Source organism: Silurus meridionalis, chromosome 1, assembly GCF_014805685.1.
Source record: "Silurus meridionalis isolate SWU-2019-XX chromosome 1, ASM1480568v1, whole genome shotgun sequence".
In the NCBI taxonomy this organism is placed as follows: Eukaryota; Metazoa; Chordata; class Actinopteri; order Siluriformes; family Siluridae; genus Silurus; species Silurus meridionalis.
In genome coordinates, this window is record NC_060884.1 from 2,431,375 (window position 1) to 2,456,359 (window position 24,985).

The window sequence follows — 24,985 nt, forward strand, 5'->3', positions numbered from 1 at the left end:
AAACACTTCATGAGGGTGTTTAGGTAACAGGCTGCAGTGTGTATTTTTTCCTAATGAATAAATTGACGCCTTGTTATAAGGGATGTTTTAAGCACAAGAATTAAAATCTGGATTTTTAATTTTAGACTCAATGTTACAATGTGCTGAGAAACGCACAAATACTTTTTTCCCTAATGCCTAGGATTTTACAGGTTTTCTGTTAAAAAATATTAATCTAAACTATGCACATCATTTACTGTGAGATACTTAACCCAGGTTTTAAATCCCTGTTACCTTTAATTTACATGCATATTTGTAAAAGGTATCTGAATGTGCGTACACTCGACTGCATCACAGACGCTCCAAATAAAACCGTAAACCCATTTTATCCTTATCAGAGTGGAAATGAGCTGACTTCCTCCGATTGTAAATTCCACATCAGAGTGCCAAGTCCACTCAGTAAAATACTGTAGACAGCTGACCAGGTCACAGATCACATGTTTCAGATGGACAATACTGCCTCAAAGTGGGACTGTAGGTGTCCCAAATACTATGTTTTCCTGGAACATACTGTAGTGCATTGTGGGATTTTGTAAAAAGAGCATGCTTTTAGATAACTTTTGATGTGTATCTTAAGTAAGACACCACTCAGACATCAAAACACACTCATTTAAGACTAATTGTACCTAATGTACATTGGATTTTTTTTAAGTACTTAGTACTTAATTAGTAATAATACTAACAGTAGCGCCGATATTTGAAAAATCCGTCAAATATCGTACACTTTATTAAAATGAAAACATTCTTAACGTCCTTTTGACCTTTTATGTCAAATGTTTGTAACAATATTGTAAATAATTCTACATTAAAGAAATATGTATATTTGTGTATCACGTAATAATTAATTTATTTAAACATGCAAGACAAATCCAGACATAATCATTAGCACAGAAACTAAATAGGTTCTTTTTCAATATGTTTATTATGATTACTTATTATATATTATGTATTTACCATTTTAAATACAAACTTTCCAAATACAAACTTTACCTGAGCGTTTTTCTTTCCTCGGCAGCTGCACAGTGAGCTCTTAAAGCAAAGCTCTGTAATGCACTGACCACACACTCACACGGTCAGAGTGGACCACAGAACTTTGCCTGAGGAGCCAGGTGTCCAGCTTGTCTAGACTGGTGGTGTAGCATGGAGAAAGGAAACTTTGGTGATCAGCTAGCATTACTGTGATCGACTAAATCTATGGTGATCAGCTAGCATTACTGTGATCGACTAAATCTATGGTGATCAGCTAGCATTACTGTGATCGACTAAATCTATGGTGATCATTGGTTAACTGAAATTACAGCCTGCTGATTTTGCTTAATTGAACACCATAGCTTTAGTGTAGATGCTATTCTTTCTTAGCAGCATGTAGTGTAGTTAGCTATTGTCAATCATTGGTAGCTTTTATTGGACAGGCTGAAATTACAAAATCGCTTTGTCAACACTTTTTACAACCCACACGACATATAAAACAATTAAATTATATAGACTTGTATTAGAAGGCAGGATAGATCAGTCAAGGTCTGGGAGCCTCACACGTGTTTCCATGGATCCTGGGAAAAAACACAGATGGCATGACGTTCCTCAAACCTACTCCTTTATATAATTTTAAACTACAACAACTTTATCAGTGCAGATTTTTATTTCAGTTTGTATGGTGATTTTTTACATTCAACATTGTGAGTTATTTAACAAAGTGAGAGTTGAAGAGACACAAAATTGTTGAAAATGACCGCTCTATACTACGATCAAACTTTCATTGAGCGACTTTTTTACAAAGTGCAAACAGTGAAGTTGTTTGCTTTTTTTTCTAGATCTACCCAGTACCTGGAAGTACCTAGATGACCTATGGTTTCAAATCTCCTACAAAAGAGCAGGTAAATAAAGTGGCCTACAAAAGAGATTTATATTGTAGGACAATCGTATGCAGCATTATTATTAGAATTTAATACATCACCCAAAAAATGTTAGAAAGCAGTAAATAACCGGGAATCAACCAAATCCACCAACCAGCCTGATCCTTCCGATCAAGTGTCCAGAGTTTTAAGCGTGCTCCATCTCCTCCTCATCATCCTGTTCTTCCTAAAAAAAAAAAAAAACCTCTGCATTAAAACTGCATTAAAAGTTTTATTAAGATTAAGATTGTTATCTGTCCTAATGAAGTGTCATGCAACTCGTTATGCTGCACACACCGGCTGCAGACTCGCTCGTGCCCGTGGCCTCCTGTGAGTCTACTTGAAGGAATGTCGACGTGGAGCTGCCAAACGGGTGCGCGCACGACTTTGGCGTGAACGCGCAGACTGTGTACACAGAGCTAAACTGAGTAGGGTTTTTTATTATTATTATTATTTAAATATTTTAAGGATAATATATAAACATTTATTGTGTAATAATATACAAAAAACCCGCACAAAACTATGGAGCTTTTCATATTATTTGTTATTTTAGTGCTGTTATTTTTTATATCCATATCTATGAAGTGTCTTTTAAATATTTTTTTACAAATAAATTAAATAATTTAAAAGTAGCCAAAAGAAAAATGTGACATATAAAAATGAGAAAGCATTGGACATGGACACGTCCCTGTTATTTTTGTTTGTTGTTTGTTTGTTTGTTTGATTGTTGTTGTTAGCTAGTCAACCGTGATTAGCAAGATGTATTTTCTTTCATTTTTGAACAATTGAATAAGTCAAAAATTGTGTGTTGATTGGTTTAAAGTATAACTCCATTTGATTGTGAAGTTATGAGCCGCCATGTTGCTCTGACGTCACTCCCTGAACTCTGTAGTTGAGAACACTGACCCAGTTCATCAGCAGGAATTTCTAGTTGACCTGAGAAGTTTCTTTGGCTTTTCCAGGTTCAGGGGTCAGGAATTCAGCAGTCCCAGATTTTGAACAAAGCTGTATTTTCCTTGTTGAACCCAAGTCGACATTTACACTCAACACAACACAATTTTTGAGGTGAAAAAATGTGCTGTCATTTTTTGTCTAGTTTTGAGACCCATCTGAATTCCAATTAATGTTGCTTCCTTGGTTTCTTTTTTTTTGCTACACGTTCACCTTTTGTCACTGATGTTACTCTTTTCTTTGTTGCTTATAGAAACCATATGCACTCTTAATGTCACTTGTCTGGTTCCTCTCAAGGTTCCTCGTAACATCTAAGGGAGTTTTTCCTTTCCACAATCACCATGGCTGCTCATCAGGAGCTCATCGTTCACCTTAAATCAGAAAATACCCTAATTTCTGTCACTTATGTTACTGTTCTCTGATCTGTTTGATACAGAAACCACACCACCCTTTACCTCTACCTCTGCTACCGTCCCTGCAGTGCAGTCATACTGGACCAGTAAAGACAGGTGGGTGAATGTTTGTACAGGATCTTAAACACAGGATGAATAATGCCATCGACCACCTGCTATTGGCACTCTTCGGGTTTTAAACTAGTGAGAACACTGCCTTGGTTCCCAAACAGCAGCACCATGTAAAGCATTTAGCCAAGCACCCAAGGATGAGCTGTAGAATTATGATCTGAAATAAATAACACAGTTTGTTTGTATGGGGTATTTGGTATTTGTTCACATGTAGTTGGGAAAATAAAGCTTTTCTCTCTAAGGGAATTGAGGCCGGGGCTTCTGCATGATAGGAGGAAAATTTGTCACTATACTATCAAGGTATACACAATGTTGTGCATCACAGCACAATCCCACAGTAGAAATGTGAATCAATAAGGTAGAATCCACCATCCATCCATCTTCACAGGTCCATTGTTCCTTGGTGTGGATTTTCTGTTAAAAAATATTTAGTAATTTCAGATTGAGGGTCTAAAAAAAAGTTCTGATTTGGTTCATTTTTTTATTTCACAAAATTTATTTCCCAAAATAGAGATTGTCGTTTTGTTGGGCATCCAGTAGATGGCAGCACTGAAGAGTTTGAGAGTCTTATATAAGAAAGAACACGTGGTTTAAACATGGCGGAGAAGCAAAATCGGCTGCTTTGTATGAAACAAAGTACTCAGTGAAATTAAAAAGCTCGTCTCGTTTGTCCATAAGACTACAAAACTGTTTAATGTAATGGCCAGTTTGCAAATTGCCATTGTAATGTATAAGTTTTTTTAGATAGAAGCTTTATGAGGTCTTTTTGAGACATTGGTACTCACTCCTCGTTAGTATAGTGGACAGTATCTCCGCCTGTCACGCGGAAGACCGGGGTTCGATTCCCCGACGGGGAGAAGAAATATTTTCTACACGCCTCAAATGTGAACAGTAAGCATCCTTTTCTTATTATTTTGAACCTTACTCTATATATGAGGGGTCTTTAACTAAAATTGCTTGAGGCCCAGTAATGAGGTCCTTGGCCCAAAATCGGTCGCTTGAACACAAGTCCTACAAAGAAAGACCTACAGAGCATGCTCAATCCGTATAATACAAAACATCTATCCAAGCACATGAATACAAGATCTTGAATTTGGAGCTTTTGTCATACGAGAATTGTTTCCCCACATGTAGGTTAATTACAAGTACACAAAAAAAGGAATTAAAAAATATTTTTTCTCCCCGTCGGGGAATCGAACCCCGGTCTTCCGCGTGACAGGCGGAGATACTGTCCACTATACTAACGAGGAGTGAGTGCCAAAGTCTCAAAAAGACCTCATAAAGCTTCTATTTAAAAATACTTATCTTAATGATAGAGTTCATGAAGGTGAATTAAACCAATCAATTAGTTAATTAATATCGTCTTAATCCCGCCTTGAATTCACCAATAACCACCGAATTAATTCATCGATTAGCTGATTGTTTGCTTGATTTATTCATCGTCATGAATTAACTTTCAAGCCCTTAATCAGCAAGCAATTAACCAATCAACTGGGTAATAAATCAATTGGTTAATTAAACAATTAGTTAATTGCTGGATTGATTAAACCGATTTTTGATTGGTTGCTTACTTGATTCATTCATCATTATGAACTCACCCGTTAGTTAAATAATAATTTCATTTATTAACACTATTTTATTTGCCATTGTTACTTTTGTGCAGAAAATACATTTATTTATTTAAATTTATAAAATGTATTTATTTTCTGCAATACTTCACGAGGGTGCAGGTCTCATGGAAACAGCTGTGGGGAAAATAACTAACGAACGAATAACTAACAAAGGATAACCTACAATTATCTGGGTGTTTATATTGTATTAATGCACATACATAAATCTTTTAATTGGCTTATAGTGCCGTTTTCCCCCTCACATTTCTCCAGGATTCTCCCATTACCCAATATGCCTTGTTTTTAGCGAGTCAACAACTGTTGCATATACACAATTAACATTTACAGTAACATCACTGTCTGTCTTTTGTTATATTTTATTTATTTTACAAATATGCGTTAATCTTAAACATTCTCCAGGGAGTCACATTTTATTCGGCTTGTATAAATCTGAAGCTTAAAAAAACACGTGTTCATACTGAAGTCGCTTTTAATAAATTCAGCAATCCATAAATAGACAAATAAATATTTAGAATACTCAAAAATAGGTGATTTTTCTACTGATTTTGAAAACTTTGTATTGTCCACAATGTTGAATACACTGATTATATACACACACTACAGTTGACTGGTTTGTATATGAGCCGACTCTCAAAGGCTCAAGTAAAAGACAGACAGTTAAATAAATAAACAAAACATTCATTGAAATGAAATAAAGTCGACGAGGTTCATGTGCAGGTTGCCAGCTTTAATTGCAGGTATGTACATTTCTTCAAACAATGGATTATTTAGGAGTTACAATATTTTTTTTAAACATGGTCTTAAGAGAAACACAAACCCAGAACTATTTGTGTGTAAAATAAACATCACACCTGGTAGATATTTTAATCCTGATCTAAACTATTCAGACCTTCTTATGTAGTTATTGTTCAAACAGACAGATGGAAAGAAGAGTACATTTAAACACTGAGGATTGTCTGGTGGCTCTGAATGATCTGACGTCCTCCTTTCTTTCACTAATCTGTGTGTGATTTATTACCATATAATGGCTCAGAGTCAGTCAGAATCAGATCAGCGTTTAAACGAGGAGGTCTAACATAAGCGAGGCGGAGCCTTACATAAGGGAGGGGCCTTTTGAGAAATCCAAGGCACCCGATTGGCTGTCTCTGTCCTGGGACTCAAAATAAGTCTGTTCTATTCTTCGGCAGAAGGAGAGCAGGTTGCTGTAGGACTTCACCTTCTCCATGAGCTCATCGGAGGTGAGGCGCGTGGTCAGGATTGTGAAGAGGTGACCAAACACCAGGGCGTCCAGTTCGGTCGGCCTTAAGAGTTTCAAACAACACGTGTGTTAGAACGATTAGATCAATAGACAATATTGTGGTTTAGGTTTATAACCAGGATGAAGCATGCAATCACACGTGCAGTCATGCAGTGCAATTACACAGAAGAAATGTCAGTTATTTAGGTTGAGCAAACTTCCACAACAGGATAGAGACTTTTCTGAAAGAAAGTAGTTTTATACTCGTCACATGCACTTTTTACAGCACCGTGAAATTATTTTTCGCATATCCCAGCAATGATAGAAAGCTTGTGCCCCTGGAGCACTGAAGGTTAAGGGCCTTGCTTAAGGGCCCCAAGAACGGCATCTTGGCAAAACCAGCGCTTCAACCTTAAATCATAAACCATAAATCGTGCCTGATCCAAATAAACACCAAGTGTTGCATCATGAGTCCAAAACTGTTTACATTACATCTAGAATATTAAATAATTAATAAATAATAAACATAATACAGCGCTCTCCGTGCAGCGTGCAGTCTCCAGTGTAAAAATAAACAGTACGTGGCTGCAGCGATTCGCCTCTAGGGGCCGCCCTCGTACTGACAAAAAATTGCAAAAATTATTAATTTACAGCAAACGCGGAATAAATGTGGACTTGGATGTTTTAAAAAATTATCATCTTATGGTTGCAAACTTTTGTTGATATTCCTATATGTTTTCAGTATAATATAGGTATAATGTTATCTTAGATATAATGTTATTACTAATTATTATTATTACGCAAGAGAATTGTTGAGTCAAATCCTTGGCGTTAGTTGAACCGATTGTAAACTCTTAAGAGACCTGATCGTAAACACTACGAGTGGTTGTAAACTTTAGACCAAACTGAAAGCGAGTCACATTCTTGGCCATTCCTATGGTGACCCCTTTAAACACGAGGTCTTTGTGAGGTCAAATTTATACCAAAAATGCTAATAAGCAGCTCGAACTTTTCAAGTTCCCTCTATAGATTATTTGATACGATGCTGACGTGTTTCGAGGTTTGATGTCGGAGTAGTCTTTTAGCCCTTTGTGTCTGTGTGCATTTCATGTGTGTGTGTGTGTGTGTGTGTGTGTGTGTGTGTTGTGCATACTGTTTATTGAAGAAGAAAGGCTGGGTTCCAAGTCGCTGTGAGAGAGCCTGACAACATTGACTAACATCCTCATACACCTGAGAGTAGAGAACACACACACACACACACACACACACACACACACACACACACACACACACAAATAAATTATTATAAGAATTACCATACACAAATCACAAGCTGCGTTTATTTCAAACCAACCTGTTCAAGACTTTTTCCCGCCCAGCCGATAGCGTTCATCTTCCTACGCACCTCCCACTGTTTCTGATACGCCAGAATGTGATTCAGAGGCCATGAGTACGGACTGCTGTAACGTGGCCTCGTGATCTAAACGAACACAAAACTGATTTTACAACTCAATCAGACATGCACACGATCTATCGCCCTCATGAATTCCATTACCATATTTAGGTTCTGGAAAATCTGAGGGACTGCATTAGTAGAATAGAAATCATAGCAGGAAGAAAAACTAAAGAAGTTCGAGTATACACAATATGTACACAAGTCCATTTTGTGGACACCTGAGCATAAGATTGTCCTTTTTAAACATTCCCTTTCCACATTTAGTCTCTATTTGCTATTATTATAACCTCTATCTTCTGGGAAGATGTTCCAATAGATGTTGGAGTGTGCTACACGTGGAGTCAGTGATTCGCCTCTAGAGGCCGCTCTCGTACTGTATAAAGCAACGCAACCCGGAAAAACCGTCAGTATGGATTTTTCAGCACTCAACTGTCATTTATGAAATATTTATATTTTTATGCACATCACCTCTGCAGCTGTATTTTCATCACACCATTGAATATACATCTAGAGCAGAAGGAGGAAAAACAAACAATATAAATAACAGAACCGCTGTTAATAATAGGGTGTGTGTGTGTGTGTGTGTGTGTGTATGTGTGTGTCTCCCACACCTCTGCTGTGAGCAGCATGTTGTTGACCAGCTCCATGTACGCCTTCATCTCAGCTCTCTGCACGTCGTCCAGGCTGTCACTCAGAGAGTGGCCCTGCAAGAACGGACAGGAAGAACGAAAAAAAAAAAAAAAAAAAAGACATGAATGGAGGACACAAATTCAAAATAAAGCACAAATCATGTCCAATTTATTACTAGTAAACACTGAGAGAATTAAAGTATGACGTGGTATCAAAAAGTTTCGAGACAAGTTTTGTAACACGCCAACAGATGGCAGCACAAGGCTGCATGCACGGTCACAGGGAGCACCGACCTTTATAAGTCAGTGGGCCAAAAGACATCGTCTTGTGTACATCAGAAGCAAAAGTGAAATTCTGCATGAAACTGAGCAAATCTGCCACGAAGACGTTTGACATGATTCGGCAAGTCGAGATTTCATCCCCAGCGGCGTCTGAGGGAGGACATTCGGCGTAAGACACCGGACCTGTGGCGCGCTAGTCTCAAAACGTTTTCATACCACCTCGTTTTTAAACAAATTCAGGTTTACTTCAGAAAGTAAAGAATTTGAGCACATGGTCGTACCTTGGCACGTGTGAACTGCACGATCGTTCCGAGCTCTGAAACGACCTGATTACCGACATGAATGAAAGGAACTTTCCCTAAAACAGAAACAAGACAACAGAGAGTGTGTATGTGTGTTTTTAGGTAAATTGCATAAATATTACATACATTTATGTTTAAAACTTTTTTGAAAAAGCAATTGTGCAACAAAATTATACTAACAATTAAAGCAAAGTAAAAAAAAAAAAAATTTTTTTATAAATGTATTAATTTGCATGCATATCAGCTTATGAATTTGTAATTAATTCTCTTAAATTCTTGTAAATTCCCGACAAGTTTACCGGAATTTTTACCGGACTCTGCATTATGCGTTAGGTTACGTCACGTTGTACGTTTTAACGTTACCTGATGGCGACATGTACTCAGCGTTGGCACGACAGTGAACTCGCACCGGCAGCCCCAACATCCTCAGGTACGCCTGAAGGACGGAAACATTTTCAATCAAATGTAAACCTTACCAGCGTTTGTGTGCGTCTCTCTGTTTTCCATTTACCTGAACTGCCAAAGATGATGCACAGTCAGACAGGAGGATCTGATCCTCTGTAGAAGAAAGAGAACGCCATTTCAGGATTTAATGCACAAATAAAAAAATTAATAAAAAAAAGCAAATGCTGCACGGATGATTGACGAGAACGTGCGTCCTACCTCTCAAAGGCTGGTAGAGCGTGGCGTTTTCCGGCCATGGCTCCGCAGCTGAGAAAGAAACACCACATCTGGTCAGGTTATTAAAATGTTTTTATTCCTGGTCGTTTTAATGTTACACATATATATATATTTTTTTTACTATGACGAGCCTCAAAAAAACGAACAATCTTTCTTGACACGTCACACAGGAAACATATACAAACGGATAGATAGATAGATAGATAGATAGATAGATAGATAGATAGATAGATAGATAGATAGATAGATAGGGAAGTTTTCACAATGAAATCAAACATTGCATTTCGTCACAATTCACGATTTTACTCCATGCACGGTTAAATTGATTAAATATTAATGACGTCTCAAGATATATGCAAATCGAGTTGTGACGTCATTCAGCAGCATATTAAACATGCCCTATATGCCCTTCCTTGGAGGTGGGCAGAACTCAGCAGGACAGATTGGCTTTAGGGCAGCAAGGACGTCCAGCTGGCGTGACATGGGGCAGGAAGGCATGGAGGTAAACTGAGGAGGAGGGCGGCACTGGGCACAGTGCCAACCTTCACCCACCGAGCTCCAGACTGACCATCTTACTCATAACAGATCAGCGAGCCATTTATTAAATAAATAAACATTACATTAATATTGATTAAAATCACGTCTACGTGAGAACATCAACTCCAAAGATCTGATCAGTTCAGATTAGACACTGCAGGTATGAGCGAATCATCACAGCTAATTAATTAGCATCTGAAAGCACATACCTGCGATCTGAGAGACGAACGCCTCAGCAGCGAGAGACATGCTGAAGAGCACTAACGGGTTCTGCTTCCACCACAATAACGTTTAACGACAAAACACGCCGAATTTCCTACGCAAGGGCAAAGCAAGGAAGCGACCCACTGACGCGCATGAGCCTGAAAAGCAGCGCTTCCGGGTTTCTGTCCAATCAGCTGTCAGGTTTCGCTGCTTCCAGGGTTTGTCACAGTAAAAGTCCTGAGTGTCCCTTAATTTCAGATCAGACTGGGTTTCTTTCAGTATGAATCATTTTTTTTGTCAAACTGAATAAAGACGCTCGGTTTTTTGGTGTATTTTAGAGGAAGAATATAAAGTATATCTACACAAATCGGGTGAAGCGGGAAGAGAGATCAGGCCTGCAGCACAGTGTTAAACAGTATCTATCTATCTATCTATCTATCTATCTATCTATCTATCTATCTATCTATCTATCTGTCTGTCTGTCTGTCTGTCTGTCTGTCTGTCTGTCTGTCTGTCTGTCTCTCTGTCTACCTACCTACCTACCTGTCTGTCTGTCTGTCTGTCTGTCTGTCTGTCTGTCTGTCTTTTATTGTCATTTTAACATACATAGCTGACGCATCTCTCTCTCTCTCTCTCTCTCTCTCTCTCTCTCTCTCTCTCTCTCTCTCTCTCTATATATATATATATATATATGTGTGTGTCTTATTTTTCTATCTATCTATCTATCTATCTATCTATCTATCTATCTATCTATCTATCTATCTATCTATCTATCGATCTATCTGCCTGCCTGCCTGTCTGTCTGTCTAGCTTATATTGTCATTTCATCAAACATAGCTCTCTCTCTCTCTCTCTCTCTCTCTCTCTCTCTCTCTCTCTCTCTCTCTCTCTATCTATCTATCTATATATGTCTTATTTTTCCTCCTATCTATCTATCTATCTATCTATCTATCTATCTATCTATCTATCTATCTATCTATCTATCTATCTATCTATCAAGAAGTTTTTATTGTCATTTAAACCATATAAAGCTGGCGCATATCATCTCTCTCTCTCTCTCTCTCTCTCTCTCTCTCTCTCTATATATATATATATATATATATATATATATATATTCATTTGTCTTAACTGTTATATGGGTAATTAATTAGTCTGCAGTAAAATAGTATATTTCATAAAATATTTTACACATTTATTTTATTTGTTTAATAATAATTGAATGCTAAGCAATTGTATGTTTATCAGTATTGAATTGGATTTGAACACTTTCTATACATCATCTTAATATTGCAACAGTTTCGATCTTCACAGTTTATTACATTTTTATATTCAATGTAACAACGAGCACATGTTAAAGTTTATTTAATAATTTGTTTCATTTTATGGCAGAAAATGTTACACGGTTATCATTTCTTTTCAGAATACATTCTAAAATGTTCTGCATGATAATTTTTTACAAAATATACATTTTAAACACTAACAAATGTAAGAAGGTGCTTCATATGGGTTCATCCGTCTTTATTGCGTGTGTGTGTGTGTGTGTGTGTGTGTGTGTGTGTGTGTGTGTGTGTGTTGTCGGGAAAAAAACCCCACTAAAATATCAATTCGATACCAATATAGTAGAGCTGAAAAATCCCATTTAAATACATTTATTTATTTATTAAAGGGATTTATTTTTTTTAATCGTCGGGATTCCGACTGTAATATAAAAAAAGGGGAAGCAAAAAAAATATTAATAGGATCTTAAACTGGAGTGCACAGAATGACAAATATTAAATTATAAAGAAAATATTGGTTTTTTTTTTGTATTATTTTATTATTATTTTTTATATTTTGTATTTTGTGTGTGTGTGTGTGTGGGGGGGGTGTCTTTATTCCTTTATATCCAGAAATAATATCAATAATGCTTATAATACATTTATGTGTTAATTAAATACAAAAAAATAGAAATCTGCTTGAAGAACTAAAATTCCGGTTCCGGTGAATTTGGGTCGCTCATATACTCCCCTAAAACCGAATCTGTGACCACTCGAGCCAACACACATTCGGTTCTACAGGGTACATATGAACAACCAGACTTCATCAGCTCTTCCACTTGCCTTGAAACAATCAGGAACATGTCGAGATGCAAAGCAGCTGTGTGTGAATTCAGACAGGATTGCATGAGTTTTCTGGAGAATTTTCCAGTTTCATTTTCTAGAACAGATAAAAAAAAAAAACCCGCTTGATTTCTATTTTCTTTAATTTCCTCACTCCAGACAGAAACAGAAATATCATGTGCATGTCTAAAATATGTTCAGAGAAGTCAAGATCTTACAGTCGTGTAATAATAATAATAATAATAATAATAATAATAATAATAATAATAATAAAAATAATAATAATACAAAAATAATAAAAAATAACCTACTTACAAAGTGCATGTCAGAAACTAATGTTCTAAAATTTTATATTTAGAGAGCAATTTTCTGTAGACAGTCTGTCTTTGTCTACATCTGTCTTTGTCCCCATCTGTCTGTCTGTCTGTCTGTCTGTCTGTCTCTCTCTCTCTCTCTCTCTCTCTCTCTCTCTTTTTCTCGCCGCATTGCAGTAAAGTAGTAAACCGCGAGTCTTTCTTCTCCTGCATTGCTTTCAAACTAAAAAAAAACCTATTTCAGTTCAATAATCATCGAATACATTTGTATTAATTTTTTTACACCAGGTCTAAAAAAAGACTGCGTCTGAGCCACAGAAAGATGGAAAAGATGCGCATTCGGTAAGGCGGAGGATGCAACTGGTTGAAAAAAAATAAACAATAAATAAAAAATAAATATATATATTCACATGTTTATTTATATATTTCTAAAATAAATATGTAATAAATAAAAAATGCATGCATTTAAAACGAAGAGGCTTGGTTTAAAAGGATGCATTAGGTTTTGATGGAGATGGAGATGATGGATGAGATGGAGAGAAGCAGAGGTGGAGAGATAGTACTTACCACCTGACGCTGAAAAGAGGAGTCTTTTATACAGCGTTATTTAGAATTCATTAATTAATTGAATAATAATAATAATAATAATAATAATAATAATAATAATATATTAATAAGTTATAGTTAGAAATAATTAGTGCTGCTGAGTAAAGCGCAGGTCGGAGCTCCGGATTGACGCAGAAAAAGAAGTAGATGGAGAAGAGAGAGAAGGAAAATAAGAAAAAAAAGGAGAAGGAGAGGGAGATTGGGAATGAGATAAAGAATGAGAAGAAGAAGGAATAGGAGAAGAAGATTGAGAAGAAGAAGAAGAATGATTAAAAATAATATTAAGAAGAAGATGAAGAAGGAGAAGGAAAAGAAGATTGAGAAAAAGAGGGATAATGAGAAGAAGATTGAGAAGAAGAAGAATGATAAAAAGAAGATGAAGAAGGAGAAGGATTAGAGTGTGCTCTGTTCCTGGAGCGCGTGGGAAAGGAGCGGGTGAAGGGGCCGGGACTGGGCGCGAGCTCCTCGCCTGTGGTCCGCGGCGGGCCAATGACGGACGCGCGAGCCTCGTAAAACCACCGGCCCTTTTTTTTTTTTTACTACCGCGCCGCTGTAAATCAAGCGCGAGCTCGGATACCTTAGAAACGGATCCGTGCACAATGGAGAGGCAAAGAACAGACTCACACACACACACACACACACACACCACCGCGCGCACAAAGACACCCGATGCAGCTTTATGCGCTTTTTTCCGGAGAAATGGTTGAATTGCAAGCTGTCCACCACCACCGCATTGTTTTACTGAGAATTTACTGCAGAACAGAAGAACCGAAAAGCTGAAGGACAAAACACAATGTGTTTAAATATAAATAAATAAATAAATAAATAAATAAATACTATACTATACTATATATATATACTGTATACTATACTATATATATATATATATATATATATATATATATATATATATATATATATATATACATACTATATACTATACTATAATATACTCTCTCTCTCTCTCTCTCTCTCTCTCTCTATATATATATATATATATATATATACACATACTATATACTATACTATAATATACTCTCTCTCTCTCTCTCTCTCTCTCTCTCTCTCTCTCTCTCTCTATATATATATATATATATATATATATATATATATATATATATATATACATACTATATACTATACTATAATATCTCTCTCTCTCTCTCTCTCTCTCTCTCTCTCTCTCTCTCTCTATATATATATATATATATATATATATATATATATATATATATATATATATATATATATACATATATACTATACTATACTATACTATACTATAATATCTCTCTCTCTCTCTCTCTCTCTCTATATATATATATATATATATATATATATATATATATACATATATATACTATACTATAATATCTCTCTCTCTCTCTCTCTCTCTCTCTCTATATATATATATATATATATATATATATATATATATATATATATACATACATACTATACTACAATTTACTATAGTATACTATATACTAAAATATATTATATACTATACTATAATATGCTCTCTCTCTCTCTCTCTCTCTCTCTCTCTATATATATATATATATATATATATATATATATATATATATATATATATATATATATACATACTATACTACAATTTACTACTATATACTATATTGTACTGTATAAATATACTATATACTATACTATAATATACTCTCTCTCTCTCTCTCTCTCTCTCTCTCTCTCTCTCTCTCTATATATATATATATATATATATATATATATATACATACTATACTACAATTTACTATAGTATACTATAAACTATACAATAATTTACTATAGTATACTATATACTATAATATACTATACTGTATAAATATACTATAAACTATACAATAATTTACTATACTATATACTATAATATACTATACTGTATAAATATACTATAAACTATACAATAATTTACTATACTATACTATATACTATAATATACTATACTGTATAAATATACTATAAACTATACAATAATTTACTATACTATACTATATACTATAATATACTATACTGTATAAATATACTATAAACTATACAATAATTTACTATACTATACTATATACTATTTATATACTGTACTGTATATACTATACTATAATATACTATACTTTACTATAACATAATATGATGTGATTATAAGAAGCCGGTTTCCAAATTATTATTAAGCAGCTGCACATGCAGTGTTTTATTACGGCTTGTGTTCACACACACACACACACACACACTGGTATTTTGTTTGAACACATTTAATTAGATTATTATTGGTATAATATTAAAATGAGAGTTTTTACCTCCAACTAATAAATATTTTTCTTTTTGTTCGGAATTCGTTTTAAGATGGATGGCGTTTTTTTTCCAATATAAAGTTTATCAGGGTGTGTTTTATGATCTTTTATTTGCAGATAGGTCCTAATAATAATAATAATAATAATAATAATAATAATAATAATAATAATAATAATAATGATAATTCAACGTAGAAGAAATGTCTGTCTGTAATGGTTTTATGCAGCGTGGTTTTTTTTTTATCAGATCTTATTTATAATAATATAACAATAATAATATTATTATTATTATTATTATTATTATTATTATTATTATTATTAATTATTTTTAAGAAGAAGAATACAATGTAGAACATGATCATTATAAATGTATGGTCAAAATTCCCATATCTAAATACTACTACTATAAGAAGAAGTAATAGAAGAAAAAGAAGACTAAGAAGAAGTATTTATTAATTCTATTAATATTGATAAAATGTGGTGGTGTTTCTTCAACAGCATCACCGCACAAAAATGACTGCGACATAGACATATACCAATTATTAATGATATTAAGAAGATATAAACACCCCATATACAATCACTGGGAGTATGTCTTCATGAGATGCTATAGAGTGTTTATACATTATCATTTGGACATTCTGTGGACATATTTGATCACACACACACACACACACACACACACACACACACACACTCACATCTCATGTGAGTTTTGTTGAAGAAAAGTGTATCAGAGCTAGAAACCTTTTAGAATAAGTAGAATCCGTGGGTTCTCCATGTCCATGAACTTGTGCATTTGGTGACAACAATTAACAGGAACGAAATAATTTTCTTTAACGCCGGTACATGTTGGGGGACTTTTAGTTTGGAAATGATCTCTAACGCCAAACAAAACCCGGAAGTCGCTGCTGTAAGGCGTTTGTTTCCTACGCAGTCGCTGTAATCTTTGCGGGTAAGTAAATATTTTGTTATATGACGCATAAATAATACTTTTAATAAATATTTTCTTAAGAAATATAAACGCAAATCCTGTTAAGCAATAAGGTTACTAGTTATTTGAAAGGAATGCTAGTTATGGAGCTATTAGCATGTGGGTCAGGTTTATGTTTCCCTGCAGAGTTTCTGTGGAAATTGCAATGAATTAAAGACATAATATAAAAACCTTATTTCAGATATTTTATTCTTCGATTTCTTTATTTACATTTGTATATATTGTTTCTTTTATGTCTTCATCCCTAAGCACATTGAGACTTCGGATGCAAAATCAGTTCTAGAATATAATTTTCTATTTATATATTAAGTTTTTTCTTTTCATGTATTTGTTCTTTTTTGTATCTAATCAGAGTTAAAGGACAGAACAGATATAACGGTTCCCTTTATCTGTTTATTTGTTCGTCCTTTTGTCCTGTAGATAATGAACCAATGAGTTGTTGCCCTATTTTTCCAACACGTGACAAGATGGCGCTGTAGGTTCATCCGGGTCACTGCAGTTCGACTTTCAAATGTAGAAGCTGTTCTTCCTAAATATAGACAGGGTTTTTATTGGGGATCAGAGTTTCTACAGGATTGTTTGTGCAATTTTAGTCTCGACAGGGTCTCATTGGGGATCCAAGTTTAATTGGAGATCTGAGTCTTGACAGAGTTCCACTGGGCGTCGGAGTTCCACTAGGAACCTGAGTTCCATTGGGGATCTGAGTCTACTGGGGATCTGAGTTCCACTAGGAACCTGAGTTCCATTGGGGATCTGAGTCTACTGGGGATCTGAGTTCCACTAGGAACCTGAGTTCCATTGGGGATCTGATACTACAGGGACCTGAGTTCCACTAGGAACCTGAGTTCCACTAGGAACCTGAGTCTCGACAGAGTTCTACTGGGGATTTAAGTTTCTCCAGGGTCTTATTTGGGATCTGAGTTTTGACAGGTTCTGATTTGGAGATCCCGGTTTTGATATGGGATCTGAGTCTTGACAGGATCCAACTGAGGAGCTGAAATACCTTAGGGTCTCATTTGGGATTTGAGTTTTAATAGGGGTCCTGTTTAGGATCTGAGACTCGACAGGGATTTGTGACCTGAGTTTTGACATTATCTCTTTTTGGGGTCTAAGTTTTGACAGGGTCCTATTGGAGATCTGAAATTCTGAGTCTGAACGGCATCTTTTTCGGGATCTGAGTCTCAACAGGGTATCATTTAGGATCTCGGTTTCCTCCTTTGCTTTCATCTAGGTGGAGAAAATAAGCAGCAGTAATGGGGGCCTTCATCTCCAGGTGGAAGGTAGGAACGTTATTCTTCACACCGAGGGTCCAGTTAAAGATGAATTTGACCCAAAGGTTTTTTAGCTTTGTTGATTACGCTCCTTCTTAGATCTTAAATCTTGTCCCGTGTGTCCAGGCGAAACCTCCTACAGTAGAACTTCTGGAGGATTTAGACAAGGTAAAGAGCTGTCTCATGAACTACTCAAGCTGGAATTGTGTGCTTTATAGATATAATATTTTAAAAAGTGTCCTTTTGTTGTGTTTCGATTTGTAGGAAATTAAGGACCTCGAGGAGTTCCGTGGGAAGAACCAGCGCATGCAGAAGATATGGGTCGGCCGTTTGCTCTTCTACTCTGCCGCTCTTTACCTGTTCACCTGCTTGTTTGTTTATTACCTCTACCTGCCTGCAGAATGGAGCGGCCGGATCGTCACCGCTCTGCCTCTGATCGCCTTTCCGGCACTGTGAGTCTTCATCCTGTGTGCAAATCGTGTGGCCACGTGTACGATTTTTACTCATTTCCCTTTCTGTCTTTGCAGCGTGTGGTTCGCTCGCAAGCTGCTCATCATCCTTTTCTCCAAACGCACCGAAAGGAACAGTGAGTTCTTCTTCTAAAACCTAGGAGCCTAAACAGCTGATCGTAGTCAGTAATTAGTTCCAACATTACGCCATAATGACGTTACGATCAGCGATCTTCACCTGTTGTGTGTTTCAGATGAAAAATTGGAGGATCTAAAGTCAGCGAAAAGAAAAATCGTAAGTTTGTTTTCTCAATTTTAGGCCTTGAATAGTCTTAAATTCGCTGTTCTCGGTCTTAAATCATTGAAACGGGACTTAATTTTCCTTATGTCCATGTAGTAGAAATGCTTTCTGTAGAATGCTTTTTGTTTGTAGTTTTTTCTTTCGCTGGTCCAAATATAATTCGCTGTATTACGACTACAAATGAGACCAACAGCCAATCAGCTTTCTGTAATTGCCGCAAAACTCTCATGCATTGTGGCACAGATGTTGCACATTTTTTACCTGCCAGACCCTTTATTTATTTCTTAAACATATATTTGTTTTATTTAATTTCTTGTCTCTTGTGGTAGATGCAGAACTGCATTTCGTTGCTGTGTACCTGCACTATGCAAAGACAATAAAACATTCTACTGTCTACTAATTCTATTCTGCATATTTACAAAAAGTTATGTATTCATAAGCGTAATATTACCAGCCACCTAAACTGTTCGTCTTTCCAGCTGGAAGAGGTGATGGAAACAGAGACGTACAAAAACGCCAAGTTGATCCTGGAAAGATTCGACCCGGAATCAAAGAGCAAAGCGGTGGGCCGTGGTTTTTGTGCTTCAGCAGAACCTGTAGAAAATGCATCGAAAACACGCAGGTTGTTTGTACGCATTTTTCACTTATTGTATTTACTGCGTTATTTAGGAAGCGGAAGCCACTCCAGCTCGACCCCAGATGACGCCCAAACCTGGACAAGGTGTGTTAGTGTTCTTCTGAGCTTGTTTGTTTGTGCTACGTTCTAAATATGCGGTTTGTGTCTAAAACATGCTGATTTTTTTTCTACCAGAGGTTCGACTGCGCCACATTGCGATGGCCACCCCCGGGCCACGCCCCACACCACCTGGAGCCACGCCCCTCCGCACTGCCCCCGGTGGTCCCCCTGAGAATATCACTGGAGCTTCGGTATCGAGTCCAGCCCTGAGCAGCGGCATGCAGACACCACCACCAATAAGGAGGAGCATGAGCCCTTATTCGCCTGTACTGGGAACAGGTCAGAGGCACTTCATCATAAACTATGGTGCTGAGACTATTATTATAGATTTTAAACACAATATCCCTCTCTTTTCTCTCTCGCTCTCTGTTTAAATGCATCGTGTTTATGATAATGACGGGGAAGTCACCTTTCAGGCATGCACCCCCCAGGTCCGCCAATTGCACGACCCATCCTTCCCCGAGAGCGCAGTGCAGTGGACCGGGTCATCGAGTACCTGGTGGGAGACGGACCTCAGAACAGGTGCTTTTACATCCTATATATATATATTACACACACACACACACACACGATTACTTAGAATTTGACAAGTCCATGAAGATGGATACATACATTTCGAAACTTTAATGTATAGATGTCGACTGATGAATCGATTTTGCCGATTAATCGGCACCGATAGTTGAATGGCTTTCGGCAAAAATCCATACAGAGAATTTATATCGGCTGTCGTTACGAGAGCGGCCCCTAGAGGCGAATCACTGTCATGCCGCTGCATGAAGAGCGCTATTTTATATTTATAATTTATTCATTATATATTACATTTTTATCTTCTTTAGCATATTGTCATGATTCAGTGCTTTTAATTATTTATTTTCTTTTGTAATGAAGTTCAGAGCTGTCTTTTTTTGATGCTTCGGATTTTTATTTGAGCATCTCACATTACGGCTTTTGCTTTATTGAACAGTATTGTGTTTTTGTTTGCAGCTAATTAGTCATATATAAAAGGAACCTGTAAAAATGTGTCCCGTTCATGTCTTGCAGCCGAAAACGGTGTTTTCAATTCATTCTTTCTCTCCGTGTGTCTCTCAGATACGCTCTGATTTGTCAGCAGTGTTTCTCTCATAATGGTATGGCCCTGAAGGAGGAGTTTGAATTTTTGGGTGAGATTTGAAGACCTCAGAATATCGGTTAAATGATTTCCTGTTTGCATTTATCCTGCTTAGCATATTGAGTGTGTGTGTGTGTGTGTGTGTGTGTGTGTGTGTGTGTGTGTGTGTGTGGTGTTTGTTAGCTTTTCGTTGTGCCTACTGCTACTTCATGAACCCAGCGAGGAAGACGCGGCCTCAAGCCCCCAGACTCCCGGAGTTTAATTTTGAACGCCGTCTGCGCTCAGAGTCCCCTGAACCACAATCCTCAGCGGCATCGAACACTCCAGAGGATAGCGACGCCCATGAGGGTACACACACAAACACACACACTTTATCCTTTGATTTTTTTTTTAGCAGCACCGGTTCCCGTGTTATGTCGGATGTTCTTAGCTTTATTTGTACGTGTGTGTGTGTTTTTAGAAAGTGTAATGTCGAGTCCTCGCCCCCACTCCTCACTAGGTGTAACACCGTGGAGCAAAGTCCACAGTTTCAGCCAAGACCACACAGGTTCTATCGTTCACACCTTCACTCCTCTAACACACACATACACACACACTCATTTTTCTGTCTCTTGTCTCCTACACACTCAGAGCAGTTCTTTCTTACTGATACACTCTCAGACCTTGTTGCACTCTGCACTAGGGATGTCATATTGCTCAATATTTTCACAATGCTGCCCCCCAACTTTTGTATATCAAGCTAAATCATTTCAGATGGTCGTAGATCAAGTATTGTAAGACAAGAAGAACATGGAAACCTTGGAGCTTGATTGTAAACCACAATATAGACAAAACTTTGTGGACACTTGAGTCCACAAACGTGTGTCTCTGCTTATTTTTTAACATCGCATTCCACATTCAGTCCCCATTTGCTGTTGTATTAATTAGCAACCCGGAAAAACTATTGAAATTGAATTTGGCGACATTTGTGGAAACAAATAATCGGCAAAACTAACAAATCAGACGACCTCTAACAATAACCGCGATTCTTCTGGGAAGATGTTCCTCTAGATTTTAGTGTGCACTTGTGTGGTTTTGTGTGAGATTTATTCAGCCACAAGAGTGTTAGTAAAGTCAATTAGTAATCTAGGTGAGGCGAGGAGGCCTGTGGAGCAGTCAGCATGAAAAAATTATCCCAAAAGTGTTCACTAGGGTTTAGAGCTCTATAGCAGGAGATCTTTCACCAAACCCAAACCATGTAAAGTTTATCTTCATGGAGCTGGCTTTGTGCACAGGGGCATTGTCTTGCTGGAACAGGATTGGGTCTCCTAGTTCAAGTGAAGGGAATATTTGTGGAAGAACCACATATAGCTGGGAAGTCAGGTGTCCTGCAACTTTTGTCCATATAGTGTTTGTTTCACTGCAAACAAGATACTGAGGTATTCTGTATGCAGGATATCACTTTCCACAATTTATTGTTTTTAGGTTTATTTAGCAACGTTATTTTATAGCGACGTAAATACGACACGTTACAGTTAAGCGTAAAAAGGACCTGCGCCACAAATCACCCTGGTGTCAAGCGAAAGGTTTTAATATCCTTTTAAAATTAGAATTTGATTGGCGGTCGGTCGTAACGTTTGGTGTCTTCGCACGCTTCTTCTTCCTGGTGTTTATAATTGGCTGCTGATTTAAAAGCCCACAAAAATAAAACAAAAACGAGAGAGAGACGGTGGGTGTAGGTTTTCATCGCTGTGTGCTGGGATGGAGACGGTCATAATGTTGAACGTTAAACCAGCCGTAACAGCTCGTAACATCTCTCTTTTTCTCTTTCTCTCTCTCTCTCTCTCTCTCTCTCTCTCTCTCTCTCTCTCTCTCTCTCTCTCTCTCTCTCTCTCTCTGTTTGTTCTAAAAGTAATTTTCAGAAGTTGTTTTGTGATGGAGATGCACAACACATCTGTCTGTCCACATTCACACTCGTTCTCTTCCACACCGATTATTGTGCCAAATCAGCCGCATGCATGCATTAATTTAGTGTCTGAATGTATGTGTGTATGTATGTATGTGTGTGTGTTTGTTTGTTTGTTTGTTTGTTTGTCTTATAAATCGTATGATCTTTTGACATTCAATTTCTACAATTTATCCCCTTCCTCAATTCGGGTCTTAGAACATTTTTGGTCTTTTCTCCCAGCTCTGAGCTCAGCTCCTAGTTCACAGTGGTGTGATGGGAAGATCGGTCATTTGAGTGATTCACTTCTTTGGAAATGTATTTTTTTATTTATTTTTTGGTCATTCAGTTCATTTCGTTCCTTTGATCAGACCATATTTTTTATATATATAAAATATAATTTTGAATATACTTTTTTTATGATGTATATTTAATTTTTTTTATTTTATGTAATATTATTTTTCCCCAAATTTGTAAAGCTAGAAAAGACACTAAATAGATTAAAATGTAATATATCATAACCCTGGCAGTGATCCTGACCCTCAGACCTTTACTTTCTCTCCCTGTGCTATTGATCGAGATCTAATCTGCATGCTGGATTGGGAAATAAATAAATAAATAAATAATTATGAAATTCCCTGATTTTTTTCTCACTGTGCTGACATCACTAACAGTAACAATGATTTCTTTATAGAGAATGTCGAGCCTCCAGCTTGTGCTGACAAACCAGAGCCAGAGCAAGATAAAGAGGAAGCCCCGCCCACAAGCGACGGGACAGCGGAAAGCCCCGCCCCCTCTAAGGATGGAGAACCTGAAGCTCAGATTTGAGTTCACCTGATGCTCCGAATGCCATGTTTTGAATGTTTAAGCCAGTTTAATGCAGCTTTTAATTTATTTCTTGGTCTCTGTTCTGCTGAAAGATATTTTGCACTAGGTTTTTTTTTTTTGCCAATTTCTAGTATTACCTGCAAAAAAGTGCACTCCTATAAGCTTCCGTATTTTCTATGTGTCCTGTTTGAGCCAGTGGGAGTTTAGGAATGAGAGTTGGTGTGTGTGTTTGCAATGACAATGTCATTTCAATATTAATGCTATAGAAGTGTAAGGAAAAGCCGATTTTCTAGTATCAGTATGCTTTTTTTTTTTTTAAATCGATTTTAATGTTGGATTATTTTACTCCGTTTTTTAACCACACAGATTGTTTGTTTTGGTATTATTTCATTTGTTTACAGATTCAGACTACAATGTGTGCATTCTTTCGATCTGTTTGCCAGTCGCACTCATTTCACTTTTACATCCGATTGTGTTCTGATTGTTTTTAATTGCTTGTGGGTATTTATTTGAATGTTTGGTGCCTTTACAAAAAAAACTATTAAAAAAACACAGACAGGCGCAGAAGCTGTTTCTATTTAGGGTTGCAAAATTCCAAGTATTTTCCAAGTCTGGAAACTTTCAATGGGAATTAATGGGAATAAACTTGGAATTTACAAAATTGCAGGTTAGCGTTGAATTTGCACGTCAAAAAATATCCATTTTAGCAAATATTCACGTAAATGACATGAATATTACATAAATCTATGTTTTAAAACTTCCTTGTGCTGTGTGTAAACTTGTGCAACAGCATTATACAATTTAATCATAGTTTATTTAAATTTACCTGCTGTTTAAATTACTTTATTTAAATTTCACCAATTATTTTTTAGTAATTCCCATATATCTGGCAACTTTTCAACTTGGAATATTTCCAAAATTCCCAAAGTTTTCAGGAATTTACTTTAAATGTTCAGCCTCTTTGCAACCATGTTTTTACCTGATCGCGACCCTATCTTGATGCGAATTGAACCGTTTACACTTCAGATTATAATCCGGTTTCTGTGTCATGTTATTTTTCTCCCTGAATGATACCGACTGCCTACAATTTCAATATTCTGTATTATATCTGTCGCTTTATGAAAAAGGTTTCCTGGGTTGTGCCACGGCGATTTGGACGTATTTACATTTACACCTGCACGTTTCTACGTGGAATAATCCAGATGTTCATGAGAGCATTAAATGAAACGAATTCGAAGTCCAGATTAAACCACTACGAGGTTACAGATAAAGACGTCTGTCTGATCAGCAATGGTGCGCTGAATAAAATGTGCAATACGCGCGTGTTTACTGCAGTCTCCGTTCTGCACGCTGAGATCCAGCTGTGCAGTCTCCGTTCTGCACGCTGAGATCCAGCTGTTCTAATTCGGCAGCACGTGATCGAGCTTTCATAGTAAATACGTAATGAGGTGTCTGACTCAGTATTTTGTATTAGACGAGCTTTTATTATTTTTCTGGTTTTGTCTCTGCACGCATAACCTCGAAAAACATCTGTGCATACAATAAAGATTTTTTTTTTGGAATCGTGTCTCTTTTCAGATTCGGATGTGTTTTATTAAGATGATCTGATTTGAGCAGATACAAAGCATATGATCAAAAGTTTGTGGACACCTGAGAATAAGATTGATGTGTCCTTTCTGAA

At 36.6% G+C, this 24,985-nt stretch overlaps 2 protein-coding genes, 2 long non-coding RNA genes and 2 other non-coding genes across 8 annotated transcripts; 3 read left to right on the top strand and 3 right to left on the bottom strand.

The window, feature by feature from the left end:
* Window positions 1–1,418: 1,418 nt before the first annotated feature.
* LOC124390179 lies at window positions 1,419–2,329 on the bottom strand. The gene is made up of 3 exons (XR_006926697.1): window positions 2,229–2,329; window positions 2,047–2,118; window positions 1,419–1,589 (listed from the first exon to the last, which is right to left on the bottom strand). It is a non-coding gene; the product is annotated as an uncharacterized LOC124390179 (long non-coding RNA).
* On the top strand, window positions 1,581–3,947 carry LOC124390185. Its single transcript, XR_006926698.1, has 3 exons — window positions 1,581–1,715; window positions 1,851–1,913; window positions 3,319–3,947. It is a non-coding gene; the product is annotated as an uncharacterized LOC124390185 (long non-coding RNA).
* Window positions 3,948–4,191: 244 nt separating this feature from the next.
* trnad-guc lies at window positions 4,192–4,263 on the top strand. Its single transcript has one exon. It is a non-coding gene; the product is annotated as a tRNA-Asp (tRNA).
* A 321-nt stretch (window positions 4,264–4,584) lies between these two features.
* Window positions 4,585–4,656, bottom strand: trnad-guc. Its single transcript has one exon. It is a non-coding gene; the product is annotated as a tRNA-Asp (tRNA).
* Window positions 4,657–5,743: 1,087 nt separating this feature from the next.
* On the bottom strand, window positions 5,744–10,538 carry mtx2 (metaxin 2). The gene is made up of 10 exons (XM_046861461.1): window positions 10,371–10,538; window positions 9,607–9,654; window positions 9,455–9,501; window positions 9,307–9,379; window positions 8,923–8,999; window positions 8,342–8,434; window positions 8,199–8,237; window positions 7,629–7,754; window positions 7,428–7,504; window positions 5,744–6,338 (listed from the first exon to the last, which is right to left on the bottom strand). Exons 1-10 carry the CDS (start codon window positions 10,408–10,410, stop codon window positions 6,131–6,133), a joined length of 828 nt encoding a protein of 275 aa, XP_046717417.1. The 5' UTR covers window positions 10,411–10,538; the 3' UTR covers window positions 5,744–6,130.
* A 6,023-nt stretch (window positions 10,539–16,561) lies between these two features.
* On the top strand, window positions 16,562–24,866 carry lnpk (lunapark, ER junction formation factor). Of its 3 annotated transcripts, none has more exons than XM_046856966.1 (14): window positions 16,562–16,648; window positions 17,919–17,967; window positions 18,085–18,126; window positions 18,223–18,410; window positions 18,486–18,544; window positions 18,662–18,702; window positions 19,188–19,271; window positions 19,378–19,429; window positions 19,520–19,723; window positions 19,861–19,966; window positions 20,534–20,604; window positions 20,736–20,900; window positions 21,013–21,099; window positions 23,171–24,866. In XM_046856966.1, exons 2-14 carry the CDS (start codon window positions 17,941–17,943, stop codon window positions 23,302–23,304), a joined length of 1,260 nt encoding a protein of 419 aa, XP_046712922.1. In that variant the 5' UTR covers window positions 16,562–16,648; window positions 17,919–17,940; the 3' UTR covers window positions 23,305–24,866. The 3 variants fall into 3 exon arrangements, with proteins under 3 accessions (XP_046712922.1, XP_046712933.1, XP_046712936.1); XM_046856977.1 differs by having other exon boundaries at window positions 19,876–19,966; XM_046856980.1 differs by lacking the exon at window positions 21,013–21,099.
* The last annotated feature ends 119 nt before the right edge of the window (window positions 24,867–24,985 follow it).

What these genes read in the sequence shown, in the direction of transcription:
- lnpk (XM_046856966.1), top strand. Translation starts at nt 17,941, where the DNA reads ATGGGGGCCTTCATCTCCAGGTGGAAG. An exon ending in CTGATCGCCTTTCCGGCACT is followed by an intron (nt 18,411 to 18,485) that starts GTGAGTCTTCAT and finishes CTGTCTTTGCAG; the next exon opens with CGTGTGGTTCGCTCGCAAGC. An exon ending in TTTCAGCCAAGACCACACAG is followed by an intron (nt 21,100 to 23,170) that starts GTTCTATCGTTC and finishes ATTTCTTTATAG; the next exon opens with AGAATGTCGAGCCTCCAGCT.
- mtx2 (XM_046861461.1), bottom strand. Translation starts at nt 10,410, where the DNA reads ATGTCTCTCGCTGCTGAGGCGTTCGTCTCTCAGATCGCAG. An exon ending in CATCATCTTTGGCAGTTCAG is followed by an intron (nt 9,380 to 9,454) that starts GTAAATGGAAAA and finishes TCCGTCCTTCAG; the next exon opens with GCGTACCTGAGGATGTTGGG. An exon ending in CGGGAAAAAGTCTTGAACAG is followed by an intron (nt 7,505 to 7,628) that starts GTTGGTTTGAAA and finishes CTCTACTCTCAG; the next exon opens with GTGTATGAGGATGTTAGTCA.